General features: G+C 46.7%; 1 protein-coding gene across 4 annotated transcripts in view; it reads left to right on the forward strand.

Moving 5' to 3' along the window:
- The window catches only part of Tspan14 (tetraspanin 14), a 55,364-nt gene extending 32,019 nt beyond the window's left edge, over positions 1-23,345 (forward strand). The window contains exons 1-8 of one of the 4 annotated variants that reach the window (XM_027389418.2): positions 7,440-7,493; positions 11,911-11,961; positions 13,684-13,830; positions 15,162-15,332; positions 17,106-17,231; positions 18,043-18,087; positions 20,229-20,348; positions 21,741-23,345. In XM_027389418.2, the coding sequence (XP_027245219.1) occupies positions 7,455-7,493; positions 11,911-11,961; positions 13,684-13,830; positions 15,162-15,332; positions 17,106-17,231; positions 18,043-18,087; positions 20,229-20,348; positions 21,741-21,812 (771 nt within the window). In that variant the 5' untranslated portion in view covers positions 7,440-7,454 and the 3' untranslated portion in view covers positions 21,813-23,345. Of the gene's footprint in view, positions 1-7,439; positions 7,494-11,910; positions 11,962-13,683; positions 13,831-15,161; positions 15,333-17,105; positions 17,232-18,042; positions 18,088-20,228; positions 20,349-21,740 lie in introns of those variants that run through there. The other 3 variants (XM_027389417.2, XM_035452399.1, XM_035452400.1) reach the window with 3 other exon arrangements.
- Positions 23,346-23,604: the final 259 nt, after the last annotated feature.

The raw sequence follows: 23,604 nt of genomic DNA on the forward strand, positions 1-23,604 counted from the left end.
ATTTGGTTGCCAGGAGATGAGCAGGTTAAAATGGGAGGGTCATAGTCCATTTGTGCTGCCTTTACAGATTACCTCCAGCTGGGTCATTTAAAACCAACAGATGTTTATTTGGTGCATGGTTTTAGAGCAGTAGTTCTCAACCTGTGGGTTGAGATCCCCTTTGGAGGTTGAACAATCCTTTTACAGGGGTTGCCTAAGACCATTGGAAAACAGGTTATTTGCATTTACGATTCATAACAGTAGCAAAATTACAGTTATCAAATAGTAACAAAAATAATCTTATGGTTGGGGATTACCACAACATGAGGAATTGAAGTAAAGTGCCAGTCACAACACTAGGAGGGTTGAAAACCACTGTTCTAGAGGCTTAGAAGTTCTCAAGATTGGGGAAGTTATTACATGGTGGAGGCATCACATGGGTGAAAGGCTTAAAGGGCATAAGGGGGGGCAATTTCAGCCTCTCTCTCTCTTTCTCTGCAGTGCTGGGGTTGAGCGTGGGGCCATGTGTGTGCTGGGTAAGCGCTTTGCTACTGTGCTTTGTCTGCATCCTTCAAATTCAGTTTTATATCAAGCCCACTCTAGCAGTAATGAATTAATCCATTCATCCTCACAACCTGCTGTCCTCTGAAAAGCCCCATTTCTCAACACTCTTGAAATGGGGAAAAAGTCTCTAGCACATGGATCTTGGGGGACACAATCAAACCATAGCAGGAATTGTTGTTTAAGGGGTCTTGTTTCTATTTAGTAATATAAAAAGAGTTCTCTGGATGGGTGGTAGTAATGGCTGACCCTATTGAGATGTACTTAAAGTTACTGAGCTGTATGTCATGTGTGTTTCATAACAGTTTACAAAGAAACATCTCAATTTAGCAGGCACAGGAAGAGAAACTGGGAGAAGCAAGGCTGGAGGAGCTGTGGACTGCCCTGTCTTTGTTCACACACAGCCCAGTTCTGTAAAGAATGTGCACTTATCTGCAACTCAGGATGGCTTTCCCCATAAGCATTGACTGTAATCTCCACAAGTTCAGATAAAGCCCTTGCCTGGATCTGTTTCAGAGACAGATTAAAGATGAAGACTCCATCCCTTCTAAACACAGACATGAGGTCTGTGCCACACCGCAAGGAGAAACTTCTGCTTTTCTTTAATGACTTTAAGTTTGAGCCATGGATTTCTGGCTTGTTAATTTTGTGAGTTAGTATCTGGTCATAAATGGGCAACCTTGCTTCTGAGTGAAACCATGGGGCAGGAGCCATGAACATCTAAGTTCTCTCTTTCCAAGTAACTGATGCCTCCTATGTGTACTGTGAACATAATGTATAATCTGAGTAAAAAATCTCAACAAGGGAGAAGCTACTGATAGTTTTAACAGATGAGCCCCCCCCCCCCCCCCCCCCCCCGTCTACTCTGCCAACCAGGACTGATGGCTGCCCTACTCCAGAGAGACAGGAAGAAACCTGGCAGAACAGCCCCAAACCATCCCCTAATCCATGGAGAATTGGCCCTTTCCCCAGTGAGCACTGGCCGTGTTGTATGAGACCCTGGCCTGATAGCCCCTTGTTTCCCTGCTTCTATCATGTGTGTTCTCTCTTTTCCCACTAAGATAAGATCTCATGTAGCTGTGGATGACTTTGCATTTCAGGACTGCTGTCATACCTGTTTTTGTGGTGCTGGGGCTTGAACCCAGGCCTTCATGCATGCTAGGCAAGCATTCTGCTACCTGAACTACATCTCAGCTCCTTTGCTTCCATCTTTTACATGATGCATGTGAAAGAGGAGTGACACAATGTAGTTTTGTTTCCACTGCTAAGATATATTATCTCTTCTTTCAGTAATTATTGAGGGGCTGGAAAGTTGGCTCGGTGGTTAAGGGCACTGGCTGCTCTTCCAGAGGACCCTAATTCAATTCCAGTCACCCACATGGCAATTCATACTTGGCTATAACTCTAGTTCCAGGGGATGTGACACCCTCACATAGACTCATATGCAGGCAACTCACCAATGGCCATAAAATAAAAATAAGTTTAAAAAAGAATTATTGAAGGAACTGTTGCAATTGCATGAATTCCAGAAGACTAAACAAGGCATCCCAGGATAATTTGCATTCCTCTTCCATGCTACAGTCACATGTCTGTAGGTGTATGTAGTTTAATGTCATCATGGTCAGTATCCTCAAAATCTGGGGGCTACATTACCACACCAGTGTCACTGGTGAGAAACATTTGGGTTGGCACACAGTGTTTCTGGATGTATTTTTGAAGGAACTCTCATGTGAGACATTTAGATTGCTTCAGCTTTTCACTGTTTTAGATAAGGTTGTAGAGACTAGTACAGATTTGTGTAGTTTAGATTCTTCCCTGTAGGAAAGGGAGGGAAGTTATTGCTGGAATAGATTCCCAGGAGTGAGATTAAGTGGGTCAGAAGGTGTGTACATTAATTTGACCTGGCTGACACACTTACCCAGTTAAAATCACTTTTCCAGAAGGGCTGCTCCAATGTACAGGAAGTGAGTCTCCTTATCTCTTGGCATAAGTAAGAGTGTGTCTGTTCTCAGACTCAGTCTTGCCAAGGCATAGGGCAAGGACTGCCCTGTCAGGGACTCCCCTAGAACTAAGGTGTGGCTAGGAGTATTCACCTTTGCATGCTTCAGCCGTATATAAAGCTGAGACCACTAGGGAAGTTATGGAGAAAGGCTGTCCCTCCTTCATGGTGGCTAGTGCCAGGCATATGGTCGTGACATATCCACAGATCCACAGGGTGCTTGCCAGTCTCTCTCTCTCTCTCTCTCTCTCTCTCTCTCTCTCTCTCTCTCTCTCTCTCTCTCTCTCTCTGTGTGTGTGTGTGTCTCCTCCCCACAGCTCTTGTGCAAACATATCACTGGGATGGCTACTCTGTCAGAGGTCTGCCTGCTGTGTGGGAGTTCCATCTTGCTTGTACTGCTTTTTTGTTTTCTTTCTTCAGAAATCCCTTCTGAAGTTTCTGTTGAGCAGCCGGGGAAAGGACGGAGGAGATAAATCACTTCATTGCCAAAGTGAGGACTGGACTTCAGATCTCCAGAACCCACATAAAAACTGGGCGGGTACTCAGAAGGCAGATTTCTGGGTCAAGGTGGCCGGCAAGGCTAGTTGAAGTTTGTGAGCCCTGGATTAAGCAAGCAGGATACCCTGGCTCAGTAAAGAAGGTGGAAAACAAGGAAAACAACCATGGCAGCTTCTGGCCTCCTCATGACCTTTCCTACAGTCTTAGTGTTGGTTTAGCCCTTTCCCTCATCTCCCTTCCTTCCTGTCCCTGCCTTACGCTTTTACTCCCAGTATTCCTGCTTCCAGTTCATAGCTTGTGTTCTTTTGTCACCCCAAACCCCTTTCTTGAAGCCGTTTTATTCCATCTCACAAGCCCCCTCTAGTTTCCTGGCTTCAACCTATATGGGATTGTTTGTGAAACCTCAACAGTGATTTTCATTGTGGCTGAGCAGTTTATGCTACCACCAACATTGTATAACGGCCCCTATTGCCTCAAACCCTTATCAGCCAGCACTTGGCTTATTTTATACTAGTCATTCCAACCGGGTGACATGAAATCTCACAGTAGTTTTAATTTGCATTTCCCTGTTGTCTTGTGATGTTGAGGACTCAAACAAACAAACAAAGCAAACAAATAAAAACCTAAAGCAACAAAAAACAAAAAACACCACAAAAATCAACCCACATATTTATGGGGGGAGGGAGGAAGAAAAGGCAAACCTTTAATCCCAGAACTAAGGAAACAGAGGCAACTTGAATTTGAGGACAGAATGATCTCATGGTGAATTCTAGGTGAGCCAGAGCTACATGTTGAGACTCTATGTTCATTCAGTTCATTGTCCTATTGATTGATTGGTACTTTGAGTGAGTGGCTTCTTTCCTTCCTTCCTTCCTTCCTTCCTTCCTTCCTTCCTTCCTTCCTTCCTTCCTTCCTTCCTTCCTTGTTTTTGAGTGTTTATTTTTTTTGCAACTTTATATATTAACCTAAACCCCTTAGTCTAATGTAGCTGGCAAAGATTTCTCTTCCAGTCTGTAGGCTGTCTGTTCATTCAATCTGTTGTAGTTGCTGCTGGTGTGTGTGTGTGTGTGTGTGTGTGTGTGTGTGTGTGTGTGTCATTTCATGGGCCTGTTTTTTGTGCTATTAGGGTTCTGTTATGTCTCGAAGTGTTCCCCATGCATTTCCTTTTCTCACTGTGAACTGTGTCCTATGCAGAGGAAGACACAGGGTTTGATTATGTATCTATGGCTGTCCTGGAACTCTGTGTAGACCAGGCTGCATTCAGACTCCAGAGATCTGCCTGCCTTGGCCTCCTGAGTTTTGGGAATAGATTTGTGCACCACAACTCCCCACAACAGTCTTTTTATATGTGTCTTTTGCTCCTTTCCATATCGTCACATATGTTTTCCTCAGCATTTATGCATGGTATCTGTCTTCAAGTCTTTGCTAATCCTATCTTTGCTGTTATTCCTTTGTCCCTTACGTTTTATTTCTGCTACCTTGTTACAGGTCCTCTTTTTTCTTTTAGAAATTTTTACTTGGGTGCCAGGTAGTTTTTCATGAGAATATTCTTCCCTAACAGCATGGTGTTATAAAATGCTTTATTATAGGAATGTGTCATTGGGTTATCTATGGTTGTAAGCTGTTAAAATCTGCTAAAATAATACAAAAACATAGCAGAGTTAGAGATACCCAGAGTTTGTGTGGCTGAACTAAAGGAAATCCTGTCTTCATCTGTAATTCCAGAGGGTTTTAATGTGATAGTTTAGTGCTGGGCTAGGCTGCCTGTGACCTGCAGGTCAGACCTGGTTCTGCTTGTTTTGCACATAATTTTCACTGGAACGCAGCCACATCCATCCATTTGTGTAGTTAGCGTCCCAGGCTTCTCACAGTATTCATAGCCAGTGGAAGAGTTGCACTAGAGCTCATGGAACACACAGATCTGTTTACTGTTTTGCCCTGGTATAGGAACCTATATTTCTCCCTATGTAATCTGGGGCAGTGAAGGCAGAGACTGTCATGCTAGGGTGCTGCCCAGAGCCTCCCATGGATGACTCTGTTCCTCTGTTCCCTTTCCTTGACCTCAGATTACTGGGTGGGGCTTGAGTTATCAAGTTATCAGTGTCACAGTGGAAGCTACCCCAGGAGTAGTCCTTGCCCCTTGCTAGGTCCCCTGCCATGCTGCGGAGGGCACATCTGCTTCTCGTTCACAGCAGCCACCCATCCGGAGGGAGGAAAATCTGGTGTGTGATGACTTTGTGACTCTGGGCATGGTGCCTCCTGTCTTGGACCCATTTCCCCTATAATGAGGAAGCTGAGGAAGCCCGGCCCAGCCTCCCCCTGGTTCTTTGACCTTTCAAACTTCCCTTGAGAGGTAGTTCTTTTCAGACTTTAAAAATGGGTGTTTATTTTGTTTTTAGTGTGTGTGTGTGTGTGTGTGTGTGTGTGTGTGTGTGTGTGTGTGTTCATGTTCGTTCCATGGTGTGCATATGGAGATCAGAGTCTGTTTTCTCCTTCCACTGTGGGATCTGGGGATCAGATCAAGTATTTAGGTTTGCATGCCCTTACCCTGAGCCATTTCGACAGCCTTCAGCTAAGACTTTTAATATGGGATTGTTTGGAAAGAGATTCCTTGCTCTGTTTAGAGCTCTAAGTGTCCCCATTCCTAGTGGGCAGGGCTGCACGACCCCATTGGATATACTGTGACTCTCAGGGCTCAACCCACTGGGTGGAGTTTCAAGGCCAGGTTGGGTTTAGGGCAGCAGTTCTCAACCCGGGGGTCAAATGACCTTCTCATAGGAGTCACTTAAGACCATCTGAAAACATAGCTTTTTACATTACAATTCATAACAGTAGCAAAATTACAGCTAATGATGTAGCAATGAAAATAATTTTATGGGGGGTCAGTGCAACATGAGGAACTATATTAAGGAATTGAAGCATTAGGAAGGTTGAGAACCACTGATTTAGGGTTTGTGCCTCCTGAAGGCCAATCTGACCTCAGGTTTAGTTGAATTATAGACATTTGAAGGAATTGCAAGTATCTCTGGTACTCTGTGAACTCACCTTGGGATTTTCTGTTCTTGGGATGTGCCAGGACTTAGGTGGCAAAGCATAGCCATTAGAAGTGCTTAATTGTCAGATGGAGCCCTAGGGGTGAATGATTGCTCAAAGCCTCAGGATGACAGTGTGATTTCTTCTGGCCCTTGTTCTCTACCCTGCCATCCGTCCACATCCTTCCTGGCTTGTTTCTCTGAACTCCACATCTCTTGTTTTCTCTAGAAACAGAAGCCGAGCCTCTGGAAAGGGGACCTTTTCCTAGGACACTAGTCTGTTTGGGAGCTGCCAGGGGCAAGACTATGGTAGCTACTTTCTCCAGACTTGGACAAATCACCTGACAAAAGCACCCAAAGTAGAAGGGAGTTTTATTCTGGCTCGTGGCTTGAGGGTACAGTTTATCATGGCCATGGTGGAGAGAGCTTTAGGTGGGTGGTCACAATCAGCAAGCAGAGAGATGAATGCTGGTGCTCCCCTCCTTTTTTTCTTTTTTCAGCCTAGGACTCCAGTCTGTGGAATGGTGGTCTTACCACCTCAGTTTAACTTCTTTGGAAACATCCAGAGATACGTCCTCTAGTTGATTGTAAATTATGCAAGTTGAAGATTAAGATTAACCATCACTGGGGACACACAGTGTCTTCAGTGCAGCAGGTGTGTGTGTATGAGGGGTTACCCTGGTGGCCCTTCAGGCCTCCACTCTGCCAGAATCCATGAGAGCAGGGCTCCAGGGTGTAAGCAAATTCCATTAGTCTTTTACCAGTTCTTTCAGCTTACCTGTTAGTAGGGCCATCTCTGTTGAGAAGGCCCCAGACTTGCAGAAAATCCACTTGCTAGACTGTTGCAGAATGAGCCTTAGACCCTGGGCTTCTGACCTGTGCTGTGTATTCAGTCCTTTCTGGATGGCATGGTGTTTCAGGGGGTTCCCTTGTGTTTGCTCATCTCTGAGATATCTATAAGGAGACCCAGGGGCCTGGTTCTGAGCATCAGCCTTAGTTAGTAGATTGACCAAGAACCGGAGCAGATCCTAAAAGTGTTGCTTTACTACTGATAGAAAGACACAATGTCTGGAGCCTACAAGAGTTGCCTAAGCACTTACACATGTGCTTAGAGCAATTGTGCAAGGAGCCAAGGCTGTTGAATCCTGGTGGCGCTTTTGACCTGCTTGAACTTTCTCCTCTTCCCATCTAGCAGGATTTAGATGTTCACATATTTTTTTTGTTTGTTTGTTTTGTTTTGTTTTCTGAGACAGCGTTTCTCTGTGGCCTTGGAGGCTGTCCTGGAACTACTCTTGTAGACGAGGCTGGCATCTAACTGACAGAGATCCGCCTGCCTCTGCCTCCTGAGTGCTGGGATTAAAGGCGTGCACCAATGACGCCCGGCAATGTTCGAACTTTTAATGCAAAAAGTTTATTTTGCTTGGGTAAGTACAACAGGCTTACCCTTATGGAGAGGGGATTCTTGCGGTTTCTGAAATAAGGGAAACCTGTGCAAACTTAGGCTGCTCCAGTAGGGCAGCTTCTTCTTGTTTTTGGAGGGTGTGATGGCTGTTCTTGGTGTCATCTTGACTATATCTGAAACTAACTAAAACCTAACCATCTGGGTGACTTGTCAGGTTTTTTTTTTTTTTTTTTTTTTTATGAAATCATTTGAAGCAGGAATACACACTTTTGATCCAGATCTTTTGAGGTGGGAAGATCCACCTTTAATCTGGGCCATACCTTGTGCTGTCAGCCTGTATAAATTACATGGAAGAAGGGAGCTTTCACTCTTTGCCTGCTTGTTCTTGTTGATAGGTCCATTCCTTCACTGGTATTAGAGCACACTTCTTTGGGATTCCACTGTATGCTGAAGACCACCTGAAACATCCTGCCTTGTAGATTGAGCAACTACTGTATTCTTGAACCTTCTGTTGGAAGACAGCTATTGTTGGACTCGCTGGGCCACAGCCTATATGGCACTCTAATAAGTTTCCTTTATACATATATGTATCCACTTGTTCATTCTATCAGTTCTCTTCCCATACAGAACCATGACTAATGCAGAGGAGCTTGTGTTGTTGTTGGTGTGTGTGTGTCTGTGTGTGTGTCTGTGTGTGTGTCTGTGTGTCTGGGGTCTTTCTAATTAGCTCATCCTAGGGAAAGTAGCCCAGAGATTCTCATTTAATAACCTAGGCCCTGGAATTCCTTGAATTCGCTGTGAGAGTCTTTAACCCATTGTCGCAGTGGAACCTCTTAACTCCTATAATTAAATCTTTACAGAGACTTTCAGAGAGGTCCTTCTGCTCTGCTTGGATCATAGACTCCAAGAATTCACCTTCTTAACACCTGGCTGTGTAAGTCATTTGCTTGAAGGTTGTGCAGCCTAAGACCTCCTCTGTGGAACCCTTTGTCGTTGGATCTGTTCATCTTCTGTTTGGGTGCTACTCACTCTTCTGTCCCCGTGGGTAGTGAGATAATGTGTAGTCAGGGGTAGAGATATCCAGGTGGGGTTCTCAAGTCTGTCACCAGCTAGGGGTGTGACCTCAGACAAATGGTTCTACATTTGTTCTGAATCTGTGTGGGAATTCTGGGGAGGAAGTGACAGGTGTGCCATTTACTCCTGGAGTTGTTATGTGCCTTCAGAGGCAGGTCCCTTCCCTTGTCTGGTCCTTTCACAGGCTCCTTGACCATAATTGGTCTCCAGAGTTTCTGCCTTGGGCAATATTCACTAAACCCATGATCTGACTTGTGGCTGTTAGGTTCCTGTCTTTCTGAGCTGAGTTAACTTCAGCTCTTTAAGATGTCAGGAGAAGGAGTCCTTCTTAGTCATTGTAAGAGAAAACATTGTTGCATGGCTGGAATAGAATAGAATACAATAGAATGGAATAGACTAGAATAGAATCTCCTACATGTCTCGAGAGAGGGTGTGTGTGTGTGTGTGTGTGTGTGTGTGTGTGTGTGTGTGTGTATGTGTGCTAGTGTGTGCCCATATGTGAGCATGTGTGTGACATGAATGGGAGCCTGCCTGCATCTTCACAGCTTTTTTATACTTGCTTTGGCAGAGACAACATCTTTCTATCTTTGCATTACTCCAGGGAAAAAATGAAAACAGCACTTCAAGGCCAGTGTGGTGGTGCCGCTTTTAATCCCAGCACTCTGGAGGCAGAGGCAAGAGGACTTCTGTCACTTCAAGGCTAGCCTGGTCTACATAGCAAGTTCCAGGACAACTAGGATTATATATAGAGAGAACATGTCTCAAACAAACAAAACACCGATACCGAACACTGCATGGGTTCGGTATCATCTAAGTATATGTGGAGTTAAGGCTGATTTAGTGTGGGGAGATAGTAACAGGATACTGTGGGGAGGAAAACAGGGTTCTGAGGGCCACTGAATGATTGTTTCAAGACATACTCCTTTCACCTGTCCACATGGTACCAAAGGTGGGTTGACTGGTACAAGTGGTTAGGCATAGGTGGACATCTGAGGAGAAGATCTAGATGATGTGAAGGAGGAGGCCAGGGAGTGGGGCCAGGCAATGGTAGGCTGTGGTGGAATCTTAGTTTCACCCCAGGTGTGAGGAAAGTGACTGGAGAGTTTTGAGGAGTGGAGTGACCTGATCATAGTCATGTTCAGCAACTGACAGCTCTGCATCTGAATTCACCAGGATAGAAGACACTATAAAACTGTTCATAATGAACAGAAGACTGACTTCTCATCATTCCTTAAATAATGCAATATGACAGCTATTTTCACAGTGCTTATATTCCATTTGGTGTTCTAAGTAGTCTAGACCTGAGGGAGGATATGTGTAGGTTACTCTGGGGACTTTGAGGATCTGAGAATTTTGGTATGCACAGGGGGTGTTAAGGCCAGTTCTTTGGCTACCAATTGACAGTGGACTTTTAAATGATGGTTCCGTTTATTGGAGTCCTAGGAACAGGTGGATTATGGAATCAGAAGGAAAACTGGTCACGCACACCCTTAAGTTCTGAAGGTTAAAATAAGCAGAGGGTGTCAGTTGGTGAATGTGGGGCCTCTTTCCTCTTGTGGGTTTTCTCCTAAATGTCCAGGCCCCTGGACACCACAAGGAGATGGTAACCATAAGGAGATAGTAGGCATGAGACTGGGGAGAGCTTTGAGGTCGGTGGTCATGGTATTTAAAGCTGTGTGAATCCTGGGTTGCCACCCTCCCCCTCTTAGACTGTTAAGTTTACCATCATTTAGTGGGGTCTGTAAGGAAAGGATAAATGGGCAAGTGGGGGAAGACAGCCCCAAGCTGTGTGCGCGCTTCGTGTCTCTGAACCTGAATGAAGGAGAAGGAGGAATGACCAACAGTGACCTTACTTCTGATGAGGTCAGATGAGAAAAAGGCCTCCACTCTGCTGAAAGAGAAGAAAGTCACTGGTTACCTTAAGGAGTGGTATGGTGGCCTGCTGGTTTGTTTTCTATGCCATTATGAAACTGGTAGGAGAGAGGGGACCTAGCATCCAGGAGAACAAAGACCTTATCTACTAAGACGCCGCCGTGGCATGGGATGACTCAGGGAACTAGTCCTCAAGGTTCAGGATGCTCACCCAGTGTCTGCTTTTGAGAAGAAGCACTGACCAGATGAACCAAGAATTGGGAGGAGCCCTTCCCTCTGCCATGCCTTTTGGTCTTAGCTTTCTCTGGGTGCCAGTGTTATGCTTTGTAAAATGGAGATGTTGGGGTTCTGGCCTGGCTTCATCTGTGAACGCTGGCTGAACCAGTTGTGGTAAGCTGTGAGCCCTCACAGAGCCATAACCAAAATTAGGCCTGTGTACATTTTGTGACAGTGATCTGTGATCCAGAGAACATGGAAACCGCTCAGGGTTTTTAATCTCAGGGCCTTTCCTTCCCGTTTCTGCCACACGGGTCTGGTGTTGAAATTAAAAAAAAAAAAAAAAAAAGTAGGCAGAGGGCACTTAGAGCTGGAGAATGCCATTTGGAAAGTTGAGCCACAGAGGAACCTAGCACTGTTACTGTGAGGTCCCGATAAATGGCATGGAAATGCCAGCATGCTGGAAAGCAGCGAATAGGGAAAAACCAACAGCCGAACAGGCCCAGTTGCAGAACATGGGGTATTTACTTTTATATGGAGAAAAAAAGAAAAAACAAAAACAAAAACAAAAGAAAACCTGCTCTGGTTTAGGACCGTGTGGCACATTTGGGTCAGTGAATACCTGTAGTAGGGAGGTTGAGGTTCAGTGCCTCTCTTGTGCTTAATGTGGCTTACCTTAGTTCATCAACTAAGACCCCTCTATTTCCTGAGCACTTGTGCATCTCATGCTATATGTAGTTGTGATATATAGCTCTGCCCAGTGACCTTGTCCATGTAGGGTGTCTGAGGGACTGAGATAGGAGGACAGGTGGTCTTGGGTTGTGCTTTTCTCCTATAGCCTTGCCTCACAGCTGGCCTGATCCATATAGATCTCAGCTGGGCCCAAGGCCTCTGATAACCCTGGCAGTCATCAGGAGTACAGAGTCTTGCACACTGACGTGAGTTGAGGGTGAGGATGGGTAAGAGGGAAGGAACAGCTTCTTGTCAGCACGGAGGCTGTCTCTCTAGAACAAATCTCAGGATCTTTGCCTTGGCTCTCTGGTCATGCAGCCGTCTGGGGTAGAAACCAGCCACCAGCCTTTCTGGGGAGATAGGTGCTGGCTATCTGCAGTCTCCATGTCCTTTTCATGGTATAGAGAGCCCCCGTCATCTGCAGGAATCAAATGCCACTCTGGACAGGAGACAAGCACACCCAACTAGAATGTAGACATTGTTCGTAGTACTGGTTTCTGACCTCTTTTTTTTTTCTCCTTTCTCTCTCCCCCATCCCTACTCAGTTGGCTGGAGTTGTCTTCCTTGGAGTCGGACTGTGGGCATGGAGCGAAAAGGTACGGGGAACCTCTGCCAGGCCCCAGGTCTCAGGCAGCCAGTCCCAGAGCCATTGGACTTGAATTGTTCCCTCCTCTAGCCTGTTCAGTGGGCACTAATTGTGCAGTGAAAGGTTTATAGCAGTTTAACCCTCAGAAAGAACATGCCTCTAAAGGTTGGCTCTGCTCCCAGAGGTGATGGACAGTTAGGTCAATATTGGAAGAGTAACCCCAGGGCTTGACAGCTGTTCCCAAGGCAGGCCTGGGGCTGCCTCCTAACCCTTTCTGTTATTTATGGGAACAAGTGAGCAGGTCCCTGAGCAGAGTCATGTTTACTCCCCAGGTACTTGTCCTGGCCCACAGAAAAATGGAGTAGAGCCTGGTTATCTGCCCCTGGCTTCCTAGGGTAGGTGTGTCTTTAAGAATCTGTGTATTGCTTGCTGGTGTGTGAGGAAGAGAAGCCAGGCTCTTGCTGTGTAGCTAGACCAAGGGGGCACTTAGTACTCTAGAGTTCCAGGGTTGAGATGGAGTCAGTTGTAGTGCTGCTTGTACCCTAGGTTAGTGTTAGTAGCTTAGGTTGGGAGAGCTGTAATTCTTACAGGAAGGAGGAACAAGTGGAACCCAAAGCTGAAGCACCCCTATTCCTGTGGTGGAACCTTATGTTGCTTTTTCCAGAAAAAGGAAACAGAACTCTTTGGTCTATGAACTTTCACATGATGGTCTTAGGATCAGAATGAGGTCTGCTCTTCAGCCTGGGCACCCTGATGGCAAAAAACGGCAATGTCCCAGTGACCTGGATGCAGCAACCAGGGCCTCTCAGCGCCACAATGTGGTTGTATTTGGAACTGCAGTAGGCTTGACCTGGATGAGCCCTGATCTTGGAGCTGACTCCACAGCTGCCTGTTCTGGCAGCCCTCCCCACTCCCCACTTTTGAATATCACAGAATCTATCTGTCAGTTGTGGTTGCCACTAGTTACAATAATAATTTCTAAATATTACATAAATACATATATGTTTTTTAATTTTTTACTGCTTTCTTTTTCTTTTTTTTGGTGTATATGCATGAGTTGAGGTCAGAAAACAGCCTACAGGAGTAGGTTCCATGCTCTCCTTCTACCATGTGGGTCCTAGAGATTTAACTCAGGTTGCCAGACAAGGCAGCAAGTACCCTTACCTGTTGAGCCATCTCACTACTTCCTAACTATATATGTATTTAAATAAAAATGATAAACCGTTTCTTACTTGTTCCTAGCCTTCTTCCACATGTCAATTGCAAGTACAGCCAGTGATTCTCTTTGAACAGTGCTCCTAGGATGCCTACATCATAGAAAGTTCTACAGGCATCACTGTCATTCATCTATTCTTGCTAGGTGTGTTCCCTCAAAATGTTCATTTTGAGGCTGCTTTTCACCAGTTTAATCATAGGCCATAGGACTCCTCTCCTCTGAGGCCTGGTCAAGGTACTCTACAGGCCATGGAGAGAGATCTGGATCTGGGGTCACAGGAGCCCCATCCTCAGTGTGGCCTGGGAACTTCATGGAAAGGATCTGGGGTCTGAAGCGATCAAGGATGCTAACTAGATTCAGGGGCTCTAGGAAGTGGTCAGTAATGTCCTCTAGCCTGGCTCTCGATAGCAGGACTGAGCCTTGAGAAGCAGGTTCCTGCCTTAGCTACTGACAGTTTGCCCCAGGGCCTTGATCCATTCTAGGGACACCACTACTTTTATTCTCTGCCTCTTCCAGGGTGTGCTGTCCGACCTCACCAAGGTGACCAGGTTGCATGGAATCGACCCTGTGGTGCTGGTCTTGATGGTGGGCGTGGTGATGTTCACACTGGGCTTCGCAGGCTGTGTGGGGGCCCTACGGGAGAACATCTGCCTACTCAAGTTTGTGAGTGGTCCTGGAGTTGAGGGTGGGAGGTAGTAGATGTTGTGGGCTTAGGGGTATGGGCCTACATCTTTTTTCTGGCCCAGGCAGTAGAAGCAGGGAGCAGTCCTTTGAACCTGCTGCCTCACTGAAGGAAAGATTCTAGGGAACAAACAGGCTTCCTGCCCCGCACCCCATAAGAGGAGCCAGCTGATTGCGGGGATTCTACCCACCTCCTTCTATTTACAGCTACCCTTAGAAGTTCTAAAGGAGTTGTTTGCTGTTTACCTTTGCCCTTCCTGGCTAAGATCAAATGATGTTGCCAGTAGCATTAAATCATTTCCCCCATCCTGGGTGTGAATCTGTTGGATGTACAGTGTAGAGTTCTTAATTTTCTGGCAGAATTATTAATAACTAAGAGTTTAGTTTTATATTTAGATACAACTTCATTTTTAAATGTATTCAGTTAAAATTAAATAGCACCTGGTGAGGAAAACACTTTTATTTTTTTCATGATTTATTATCTGTTGAGTTTATTAGGTCAAGCTTTCTTCATTTGAAAAGCAAAGCACACATTTTCCTAGCTCTCCTCCCACTTCAAAATACTGTGTTTTGCATCTCACTTCCTCCTGAGCAGGCTGTGTGCACGTGTTTGTACATGCTTATGGTTCTTCTCTAGTTTTTTTGGGAAGGCTCCTTCACATTTCCTAGATGTGGTGAAGCTTTTTAGTATCCTTTATGTCTGGGAGAACACAGACCCTTCAGACCACAGGCAGAGCTTCATCTGTGCCCTAGTGGCTGCATGGGTCCCAACAGAATGTTCCCACTGCCTGTAGCTGGGCAGCCATGTTTCTAGAGAGGTCTACATGTGGCTGATGACCCTGATTGCACATGCAGAGTGGTTACTGATAACACTGGTACCTCCAGAGAGGTGGCTAACCCTGCAGGGAGCTCACATGTCCTGTGTAAGTTATGTTGTCTCAGACAGGCTCTGTGCCTGAGTCTCAGTTGTTTCATCCCTAAAGTGGGAGTGAAAGATGAGATGTCTAGGATGGTTGTGTGGAGGGGTGGGAGCCAATAATGCCAGAGTGCAGGCTCCATATGAAGCAACTGACAAGGCTTTTTTTTTTTTTTTTTTTTTTTTGTCAGATAAGGGGAGGGGAATGAGGGCTGCCTCCTAGGAAATAGTGGCTTGGAGCTTTGTCCTCCCTCTTTACTCATCTTGGTTACCAGCTGTGCCATATGGGGCATGACTAGCAGTGAATCCCATTTACAGAGGTTAAGTGCTGTGCAGTGGGGTCCGTGGGTTTGCCAGGCTGCTGATGACTGACTCCACCTCTCTTGTCCCCATGCAGTTTTGCGGGGCCATTGTGCTCATCTTCTTCCTGGAACTGGCTGTGGCTGTGCTGGCCTTTCTGTTCCAGGACTGGGTGAGGGACCGGTTTCGGGAATTCTTCGAGAGCAACATCAGATCCTATCGGGATGACATTGACCTACAGAACCTCATCGACTCACTCCAGAAAGCTGTAAGCTCTGCCCCTGACAGGCCCCCTGCTAGAGCAAGCCCTTTCCCACCTCTAGTCACTCTGGGGTGCCCTGCAGCTAAGAGGGGAGGTAAGGCCTTCTCTCCTCAGAGTGGCTTTTCTGACATAGCATGGCAGGGAGGTAAGCAGGGCCACAGTCCTCCCCAAGATCTTGAGCCCTGTGGATAGAGAGGGAAGAGCTCCTCCCCCCAGGCTTTATGACTCAGCACAGGAGCTATTCCTATCTCCTTCCTTTCTGGGACCTTTTCTTCTTCCTGTTTGAGAATGGCAAACTGCCTGGAGGAAGCCTTCTCAGATGGAGGGATGTGACCTCTCACTTTCTACAGGGGGTTGAATAAGTAGGCACAGGTTGTGTTCCTCAGCCTTCCTGCCCCTTCCCCTTGTCTGCAGCTGCACCTGGAAGCTCGGATCACTGGCTGCTCCAGCCCTTAGACCCTTAGAATGAACCCACTCACTGTCTGCCACAGTGACCTGTTTGATTTGCCTCTCCCAGAAGCTTGGCTTCCGAAATGTCTTTTCTGTGGAACACTTGGTTCCAAAGAGAAACCAGAGAGCACTAAAAATAGCTGGCCCACTGTTATTAACCAAAACTTGTTTACCCTGTTGCATATAGCCTGGGCTCCAGCAAAACCCGTTTATATGATTAGAGGAGCTCCTGTGCCTTGTTAGTGACTTGGGAGAATCCTGTGTTCTAGTCCCCTTTGGATGGCCTTGCTGCCCTTTCTCTGTTCTGCTTCTTTCTTTTGTATTCATATGGTGTGGTCTGTTAGTTTCTAGCACTTTCCCCTACTCTTTCCCAAGTGATGTGGCCTTCCTGTTGCCTATCTGTCTCTGTCTCTTTTGAGACAGGATCTTGCTCTGTAGTCCAAGCTACCCTCAAGCTTACAAGCCTCAACTTCCTGATTATTGAAATTAGAAGAATGTTTGTACTCTGCCATGCCCAACTCCTTGTCTTCTAAAAATAAAGAGGGATCCAGTGAGTTCTAGGGCTTGGGATGAAACATCAGATGACCATTAAGTCATTAAAACTCCTTGCACAGTGGAGAAGCATGGATGGGGAAGATGAATTTTCACTAGAAAAGTTGAATATGAGGGACACAGAAATTACTGTTGGCCTTTGTTTTGGCTGCTGCTGTCACCAGGCCAGCATCAAAGGTAAGTGTAGGAAAGAGAACTGCTGTGGGTGGGCTGCTCCCATCACAGTATGTTCTAAGTATGTTGGAGCCACACCTTTGTAGGCTGATGAGGGCTTTTTGTCAGTTGCACCATGTAAAGCGGAGTAGAGGGTCGAGGCTCCGGGTCAAGGCTGAAGTTTAATGAGTTGCTGTTCACCCTAGCCATAACTCATCCTGTTATAGATATTCAACAGTTATTTTACATAAAAAGGCCAAAAAAAAGTAATCAGGGCCAGCATGGCCATTTATGGGGGCAGGGGAGGCCTGTTATGCAATGTTCTCTAGACTAGGAGAGGGGTACATCAAAGAACCTTTAAAGGGGAAGTGGGTGTAGCTTGGGTGGGCTCTGTCAAAGAGTGACTGGATCTTAGCCTGCTGAAAGCTAGACAGAGGAGATGGCACCGCTGTTGCTTCCTTCTTAAAGGGTTACCATTTGTTGGTGTTACTCAGCTTCTCTGTGGGCCTTGGTGTTGCTCTGTCTGGTAGGTGGGAACATGCTTGTCTCTGACATCCTAAGACACCTTTGTTGGATGAGTGATCCTGGCCTTCCTCATGTGGTTCTTGGCTTTTGTGATTTCAGAATCAGTGCTGTGGGGCTTATGGCCCTGAAGACTGGGACCTCAATGTGTACTTCAACTGCAGTGGTGCCAGCTACAGCCGAGAGAAATGTGGGGTACCCTTCTCTTGCTGTGTGCCAGATCCTGCGGTGAGTGTGTGTCCCTTCTGCAGCCCAGCAGCTCCTGCCACTTGCAGAGCCTTCCAGGCTGCTGCTTTCCAACACACTGATGGAGTGTTGTGCATTCCCTTTGCTTTCTTTCATCTCTGCCTCTGGTCCTTGCAACTCTGAATTCCCGTGCACCCATTCTGGGAAGCCTCTTAGTGTTGCACTTTGGCTCTGTGTTGGGTAAAGGAGGCAAACTCATCCTTCCTCAAATGGAGCCCCTGGCGTTACTGTGAAGGTAGTGTGCTCTGGCCTGTCCCCTTTTGTACTTTATCTGCAAAGTTTACGCAGTGCCCAGAACTTATGGTGATTGTAGGGTTACACATCTCATGTGGGGGACAGAAGCTCCACGGTTAATTATTTTTTAGCAGCTTCTTCACCTGATTTCATTCCTAGTCTAAGGCCCAAGTCCTTGGGGTTCTGTGAAGAAAGATTATGATCTGCTTGAGTATTGATGGGGCCTACTAAGCTTTTGTACAGCCCTGTGTTGTCTAGCCACAGCCTCTGAGAAGCAAACCTCCACTCTGTTATTACCTGGGTAGGATCCTGGGTAGGAGGCAGAGTGAGTCCTGGTTCTGTGACCTGTGTCTATAAGTTTACTGCTAAACCACCACAGAAACAGCTCACTGACCCCTGTGCTTGCCTGGGAGGGGAGCTGCCAGTTGAATGCAGGGTGTGAGTGGTGATGGAATTTCCACAGGTGTTTCCTGTTGCTCAGGTGTGATTTTTCTAGTGCTGCCTAACACCAGGTTTTTGACAGGACAAGAGTGACTTAAGTTTTCTGCTTTTCTTACAGCAAAAAGTTGTGAACACACAGTGTGGCTATGATGTCAGGATTCAGGTAAGAATACCAACAGAGAGCTTCAAAGGGTTCTAGTGAACTGTTCCTTAGGTTTTAGTCTTGTGGTCTAACCTCCTGCTTTAGCAAAAGTGCAAATTAGAGTAGGGAGACAGGAAGATTCAGTTAGAAGATCACATGTAAGCCTGAAGTGAGCTGAGTCTACGAGCATGCCTCTCTCTCTCTGTGTGTGTGTGTGTGTGTGTGTGTGTGTGTGTGTGTGTGTGTGTGTACATACACACAGATTTAAAGCCCTTCTATCACTAACCCTATCACTGCATTAGTAGTGTGGATTTGGCTAGTTATCTATTGTAAGGAATTGAGGATAAAGCTTGTGGAGTGTTCATCTCCACATGGAGGCAGGAGCAAGAGGGAGATGCCAGGACTAGGGTGGGGCTCAGAATCCAGTGCTTCTTTCAGACCACAGTGAGTGAGGACTTGGGTATGATAAGGTAGCCAGAAGGGCATACCCCTCCCTTACTGCAGGCTGTTTTCTGGTGGGTTTTGGTAATAGGGGTGGCTACTGTTGTGGAAGAGGGGTGTCAGGGAATGTAGAAGTTCCCCTTCTTATCCATTGACACTAGGACAGTCGATCTGCATCTTGGAAATCTTCCATTGACCTCAGTTTCACAGGAACAGGGTGTTGGTTGAATCCACAAGTTGAAATCTTGTCTCCAGTGAAGGCAGAGCCCTCATGATTGAGATTACTGACCTTGTTAAAAGGCCCAATACAGCCTGGAGAGTTGTTGCTCTTGCAGAGGACCTAGGTTTGGTTCCAGCACACATGCAGTGACTCACAACCATCTGCAACTCCAGTTCCAGAGGATGGGTGCTGCCTTCTGGCCTCTGCAGGCACTGTATACACAGAGGGTGAAGACATAAATGCAGCCAGAATGCTTACAGACATAAATAAATCTTTTTAAAAAAATCCCAAGAGCCTTTTGTCTCTTAGTGTGTAAGAATTTGGTGGGAAGACATTGTTTAACTGGAATGTAGCACCAGACACTCTGCCAGTGCCTTGGTGTTAGGCTTAAGCCTCTACAATGTCGAGAACAAAATTTCTGGCTCTTTAGGCCACTATGATGCTTTGTCTTAGCATCCCAGACAGACAAAGCCGGGAAGAGGCATCTGTATGGAACCCAGCTTTCCTGTTAAGAATCTTATTGCCATGCTGGGCAGTCAAAACAAAATTTTAAGACAGGGAGGCATTTATTTTCTCATGATTCTGGAGCCTAGTAGTTCAGTTGACTTCTTCTGAGGTTGCTTGCGAAGGATCTGTTCCAGGCCTGTATCCCAGGCTTAGACATCTTCTCCCTCCCTTCTTCATATGGTCTGTCTCTGTGTGCCCCTGTGTCTAGTCTCTTGTATGGACATCAGTCAGTTGATTAGATCTCATCCTGATGACCTTAGATATCTGTAAAGATCTGTCTTCAAATAGTCACAATCTGAGGTTGGGGGGAGGGGGAGCAATGATGGCACGGTGTAATCCCATAATGCCCCTGACATGAGTTAATGTTGCATCTGTGTTGACATGGAGGGAGTTGGTAGGGAAGAAACTGGGACCGATTGCCACTTATGAGGTAGTAAGAGTGGGGTATGTGCTGTTATAGGGTCCCCATACACTTGATTTTCCAGAAGGATTGGTAGAAGGGGAGCTGGCTGACTGTCTCCCAGAGCCAAGCTTACCAATGGGAGACAACCTAAAGAGCCGCTGTCCTTTCTTCTGCCAACTTCTTTGACTGAGAAAGCTTGGGATCCCTTTTCCTCACCTGTACCTCGAAAGACACATATTTCCTAACTAGGTGTCAGGACATAGTAGCTAAACTTCAAGGCTAAACTGGGAGTTGACCCCAGGTCCATGTTTCTGACTATAGTTCCCTTGCATGTCTCCAGGTGTGGAGATATAGAATGAGTTCATCTTTGGCTCTTCTCAGAGAAGAACGAACGGTGATTTAGTTAGATAGGTGATAGGATAGCAGCTTGCCCTGGGATAGGCCTGGCCTGAATCTCAAGCAGGGTTTCTCTATGGTCTTCGTTTAGCCCCCAAGCCCATCATCTAAATGTTGTGCCTTGCCCAGGCTCTCTGGGGGCAGGACAGGGATGGTGTGTGCTTGGGCTGAGGCCACTGTGCTTTTTCTCTGCAGTTGAAGAGCAAGTGGGATGAGTTCATCTTTACAAAAGGGTGCATCCAGGCTCTGGAAGGCTGGCTCCCCAGGAACATCTACATTGTGGCTGGTGTCTTCATTGCCATCTCACTGCTGCAGGTATGCCCCAGAATTTGAGCACTGGGCCCTTAGCACATGGTATGCTGTGAAGGAATTTGGCCTGGGAAATAGAGTGTCCAAGGCTTGGTGCATGTGCATGAATATGTATACTATGGTGGCACCTGTACATGAGTGTTGTAGGGTGGACTCAAGATGGGCTGTGGCTCCTCTGTCCCCAAAGTCTGCTACCTGAAGGAAGACCTTTAGGGTAGACAGACAGGACAGCTGTGACCCTCTCTAGAGGACCCAGTAAGCTTCATATGGTATCTCCTGTGTAATGGTCAGGATAATTGGAGTGAATGGCCTATAACTGTCACCTCTTTAGGATCTTTCCCTTCTGGTAGACTGAACTAGGATTTAAGGAGGCATTAGGTACTCTAGCATGGGAGGTGACTCTTCCAATTAGCTGGGACAATCATCCCAGAACGTCTTGCCCCTGTCCCTGGCTGGGCTTCTGGAGTCTTCCCCTCACCACAGAGGCCCTTGTGGCCCACTATCCTTTGTGGTTTACAGCTATACTTATTCATTTGAAACAAATTTTTCATGTGAACAGCATTGGTGGTCCAGGGGTGAATGGGTGATGCCCACTGGAAAATCTAGAAAAAGTCAAGAACCCAGTTCTGTCAGGGAAATTGTTGGTTTTGCTAGGTGCCCTTAGGAAGAGGCAGTGGCAGCCTTTGAGCAGCTTGTGGGACAGTGGAGGCTGTGTTTACATGGAGAACACATGTCAGACAGCTCTGCCTTGAAGAGGTGGCTGGAGCAGACCTGGCTGCAGCCACATAACATTTCTTTATTCTTCACTCTGTCATTGTATCGGGTGACTACAGAATAAGACTAGAGAGAAGCTTTGGAAAAGAAAAAGTTTGTGAAGTGGGCAGAAAAAGAAGACTTCAGAGAGACCAGCTTCAATTATGAAACATAGAACTCAAAGGGGGGAGAAACCAAGCACACCTCCAAGTTAGGTAGAAAAGCCTCACCTTAGCCTGCTAAGGTCAGGGTATGTCTGCAGACATCAGGGTCATGATACTATTCTCCCAGGACTCATGCCAGTAGGGCGACTGGTTCTGAATAGTTGGTGTTATTTTTCTGTTTGACCTAGAGCTCAAATCTATGGGTCCCGCCTTTGATGTATGGCGTGTTCATTCCCTGGAAGCAGGTTGAGCATCTGTTCTACTCTGGCTCCTGCTCTGACCTCTTCCATGCTTGAGGGATGCAGCAGCCTTCCTGGGCTCCTTTCTATGGGCTGGGTTAGGCTTTGCAACTTGCTCAAGCTCTGCTCACACTTTACCCGTGTCCTGGTAGGGTAGGTTAGGGAGTCCATGTAGGCAGTCTCCACCAGCTCTTCTGCTCCCTGCCCTGTTTTGGGCTGCTGATCTTTGGCTTTGGTTTCAGATCTTCGGCATCTTCCTGGCGAGGACTCTGATCTCAGACATCGAGGCAGTAAAGGCAGGTCATCACTTCTGAAAAGCAGAGGCAGCAAATGGAGCTGAGCCACACGTGGAGGTGAAGCCACCCACAGCCAGACCCCAGTCTTCGGCATCAGTGTGACGTGATCTCTCTGTTTCTTCTTGCTGGTGCTGAAGACGAAGGCCCCTTCTCATCTGCCCATACTTGACATGGCATCTCTGAAGGGGTTTGCCCAGAGACAGAGAATGTCTCTTCATGTGGAGTAGTGACTCTGAGGACAGATGGCTCCCATGGCTACAAGGAGGGCTTGATGGCCCTCTTGGAGCCCATGAGCAATTTGCAGGCCCCTACTCACTCAATAAGGCTTAGGTCCATGCTCAACTCTTACCTTTTGTGGGCAGGGCATTTGTGTTGGACCAGCAGGTTGGGAACAACTTCTGCATCCACCGGATCAAAAAGCATGAGGAAGTGTAAGTCGTCCAGTGGGTTCCCGAGTGCCAACAGGGTTCATGGTAGTGCAAACATGCCACCGGCTTGCAGGATCCTCAGCCATGTCCAAGTGAAATAAGCCTGAGCCAGCCATAACCGGTCCCAGGGAAGCACCTCGCCACTGCCTTCCAAGCCTACACTGCTCTCCCAGGGTAGAACAGCCTGTGTCTCCATAGCATTAAGCCCTGCTGAGAGCCAGCTCTCCTGTTCTTAAAGCGTGTAAATAGTTTATTTATAGGATAAGAATGTTCTTCACCATGTCTTCATTGCCTCTCTCCGGCATCCTTTTCTCAGCAGCCTTACCCAGTGTCTGGGACCAAGCTGTCCTCTTCAGTTCCCTGAGTGTCTCAAGAACCAGCTGTGACAGCCTCTCCCTGTCGTCCACATTCCCTCCACGCACCCCTGCTTGGCTTCACTGTCTTCTGGTCTCGGTGCTACTGAAACTGCCCCCAGAACTTGAATTCTGATTGACCCTTTCTCCCTACTGCCCTCCAGGGAGCCCAAGTTCCTGAGCTAGCTGGAAACTGGGTTCCTCTCGTGACCAAGTACAGCTAGTGGCCCAAAGTGTGCTGTCCCTGGAGGGTGATACTCTGCAGCCAGGCCCTTGTGAGCCACAGACACCAGGTGCTGTATGGAAGCTCAGCACGTCTTATGTTAACTCCCGAGGTGACTCCCCCACCCAGACACTGCTCTTCTGCCATGTGTTCACTGTCAGTGCTGTTCTGGGGCTGCTCTTGAAAATGATGTGTGTCTTACGTACTGGATACTCCTGAGGCACACTGGGTGGCTGTCCTCCTTGGGCTGGGCTCCTCTCTAATGCTTCAATGTAGCTGGTATCTGTCCTCACTGTTCAGGGGTTGAGTGCCTACCTTCAGTTACTTGCCGAGGTGTACATTCTAGTGTGGTGTATACTGGTGATACTGGTGGGTGTGTGTTCATGATGATGATGATGATGATGATGATGATGATGATGATGATGATGTTATAGTTTTTTAAATAATTCTCTATAGACTAGAGGAGGAAGAATGCTTGTGTTTTTAGGAAGTGTGATGCTTCTCTTTGACCTGCCAAACTCTTTTATGGAATATATCTTTATATTAATGCTGTTGTTTGGGTCATTTTTTTTTTGTTTGGAATCACTATTAAAAAAAAAAAAAAAAAAAAAACACTTTAAGCATTTTGGTGATAAATTGAGCCAATGAGCTGACCTGAGGCATCAGTTGCGACTGGTTGAGGCATATCCTGACAGCTTCACCCTACAGCTGAAACTGGGTGTCTCATGCATTGCCACCCTCATCTGTCAGCATGAAATGGAAAAGCTTCCTTCTCGTGATTCAGGGAAACAGTACTCACAGTTATC

The sequence above is a fragment of the Cricetulus griseus genome, assembly GCF_003668045.3.
Source record: "Cricetulus griseus strain 17A/GY chromosome 1 unlocalized genomic scaffold, alternate assembly CriGri-PICRH-1.0 chr1_1, whole genome shotgun sequence".
NCBI classification, from domain to species: Eukaryota; Metazoa; Chordata; class Mammalia; order Rodentia; family Cricetidae; genus Cricetulus; species Cricetulus griseus.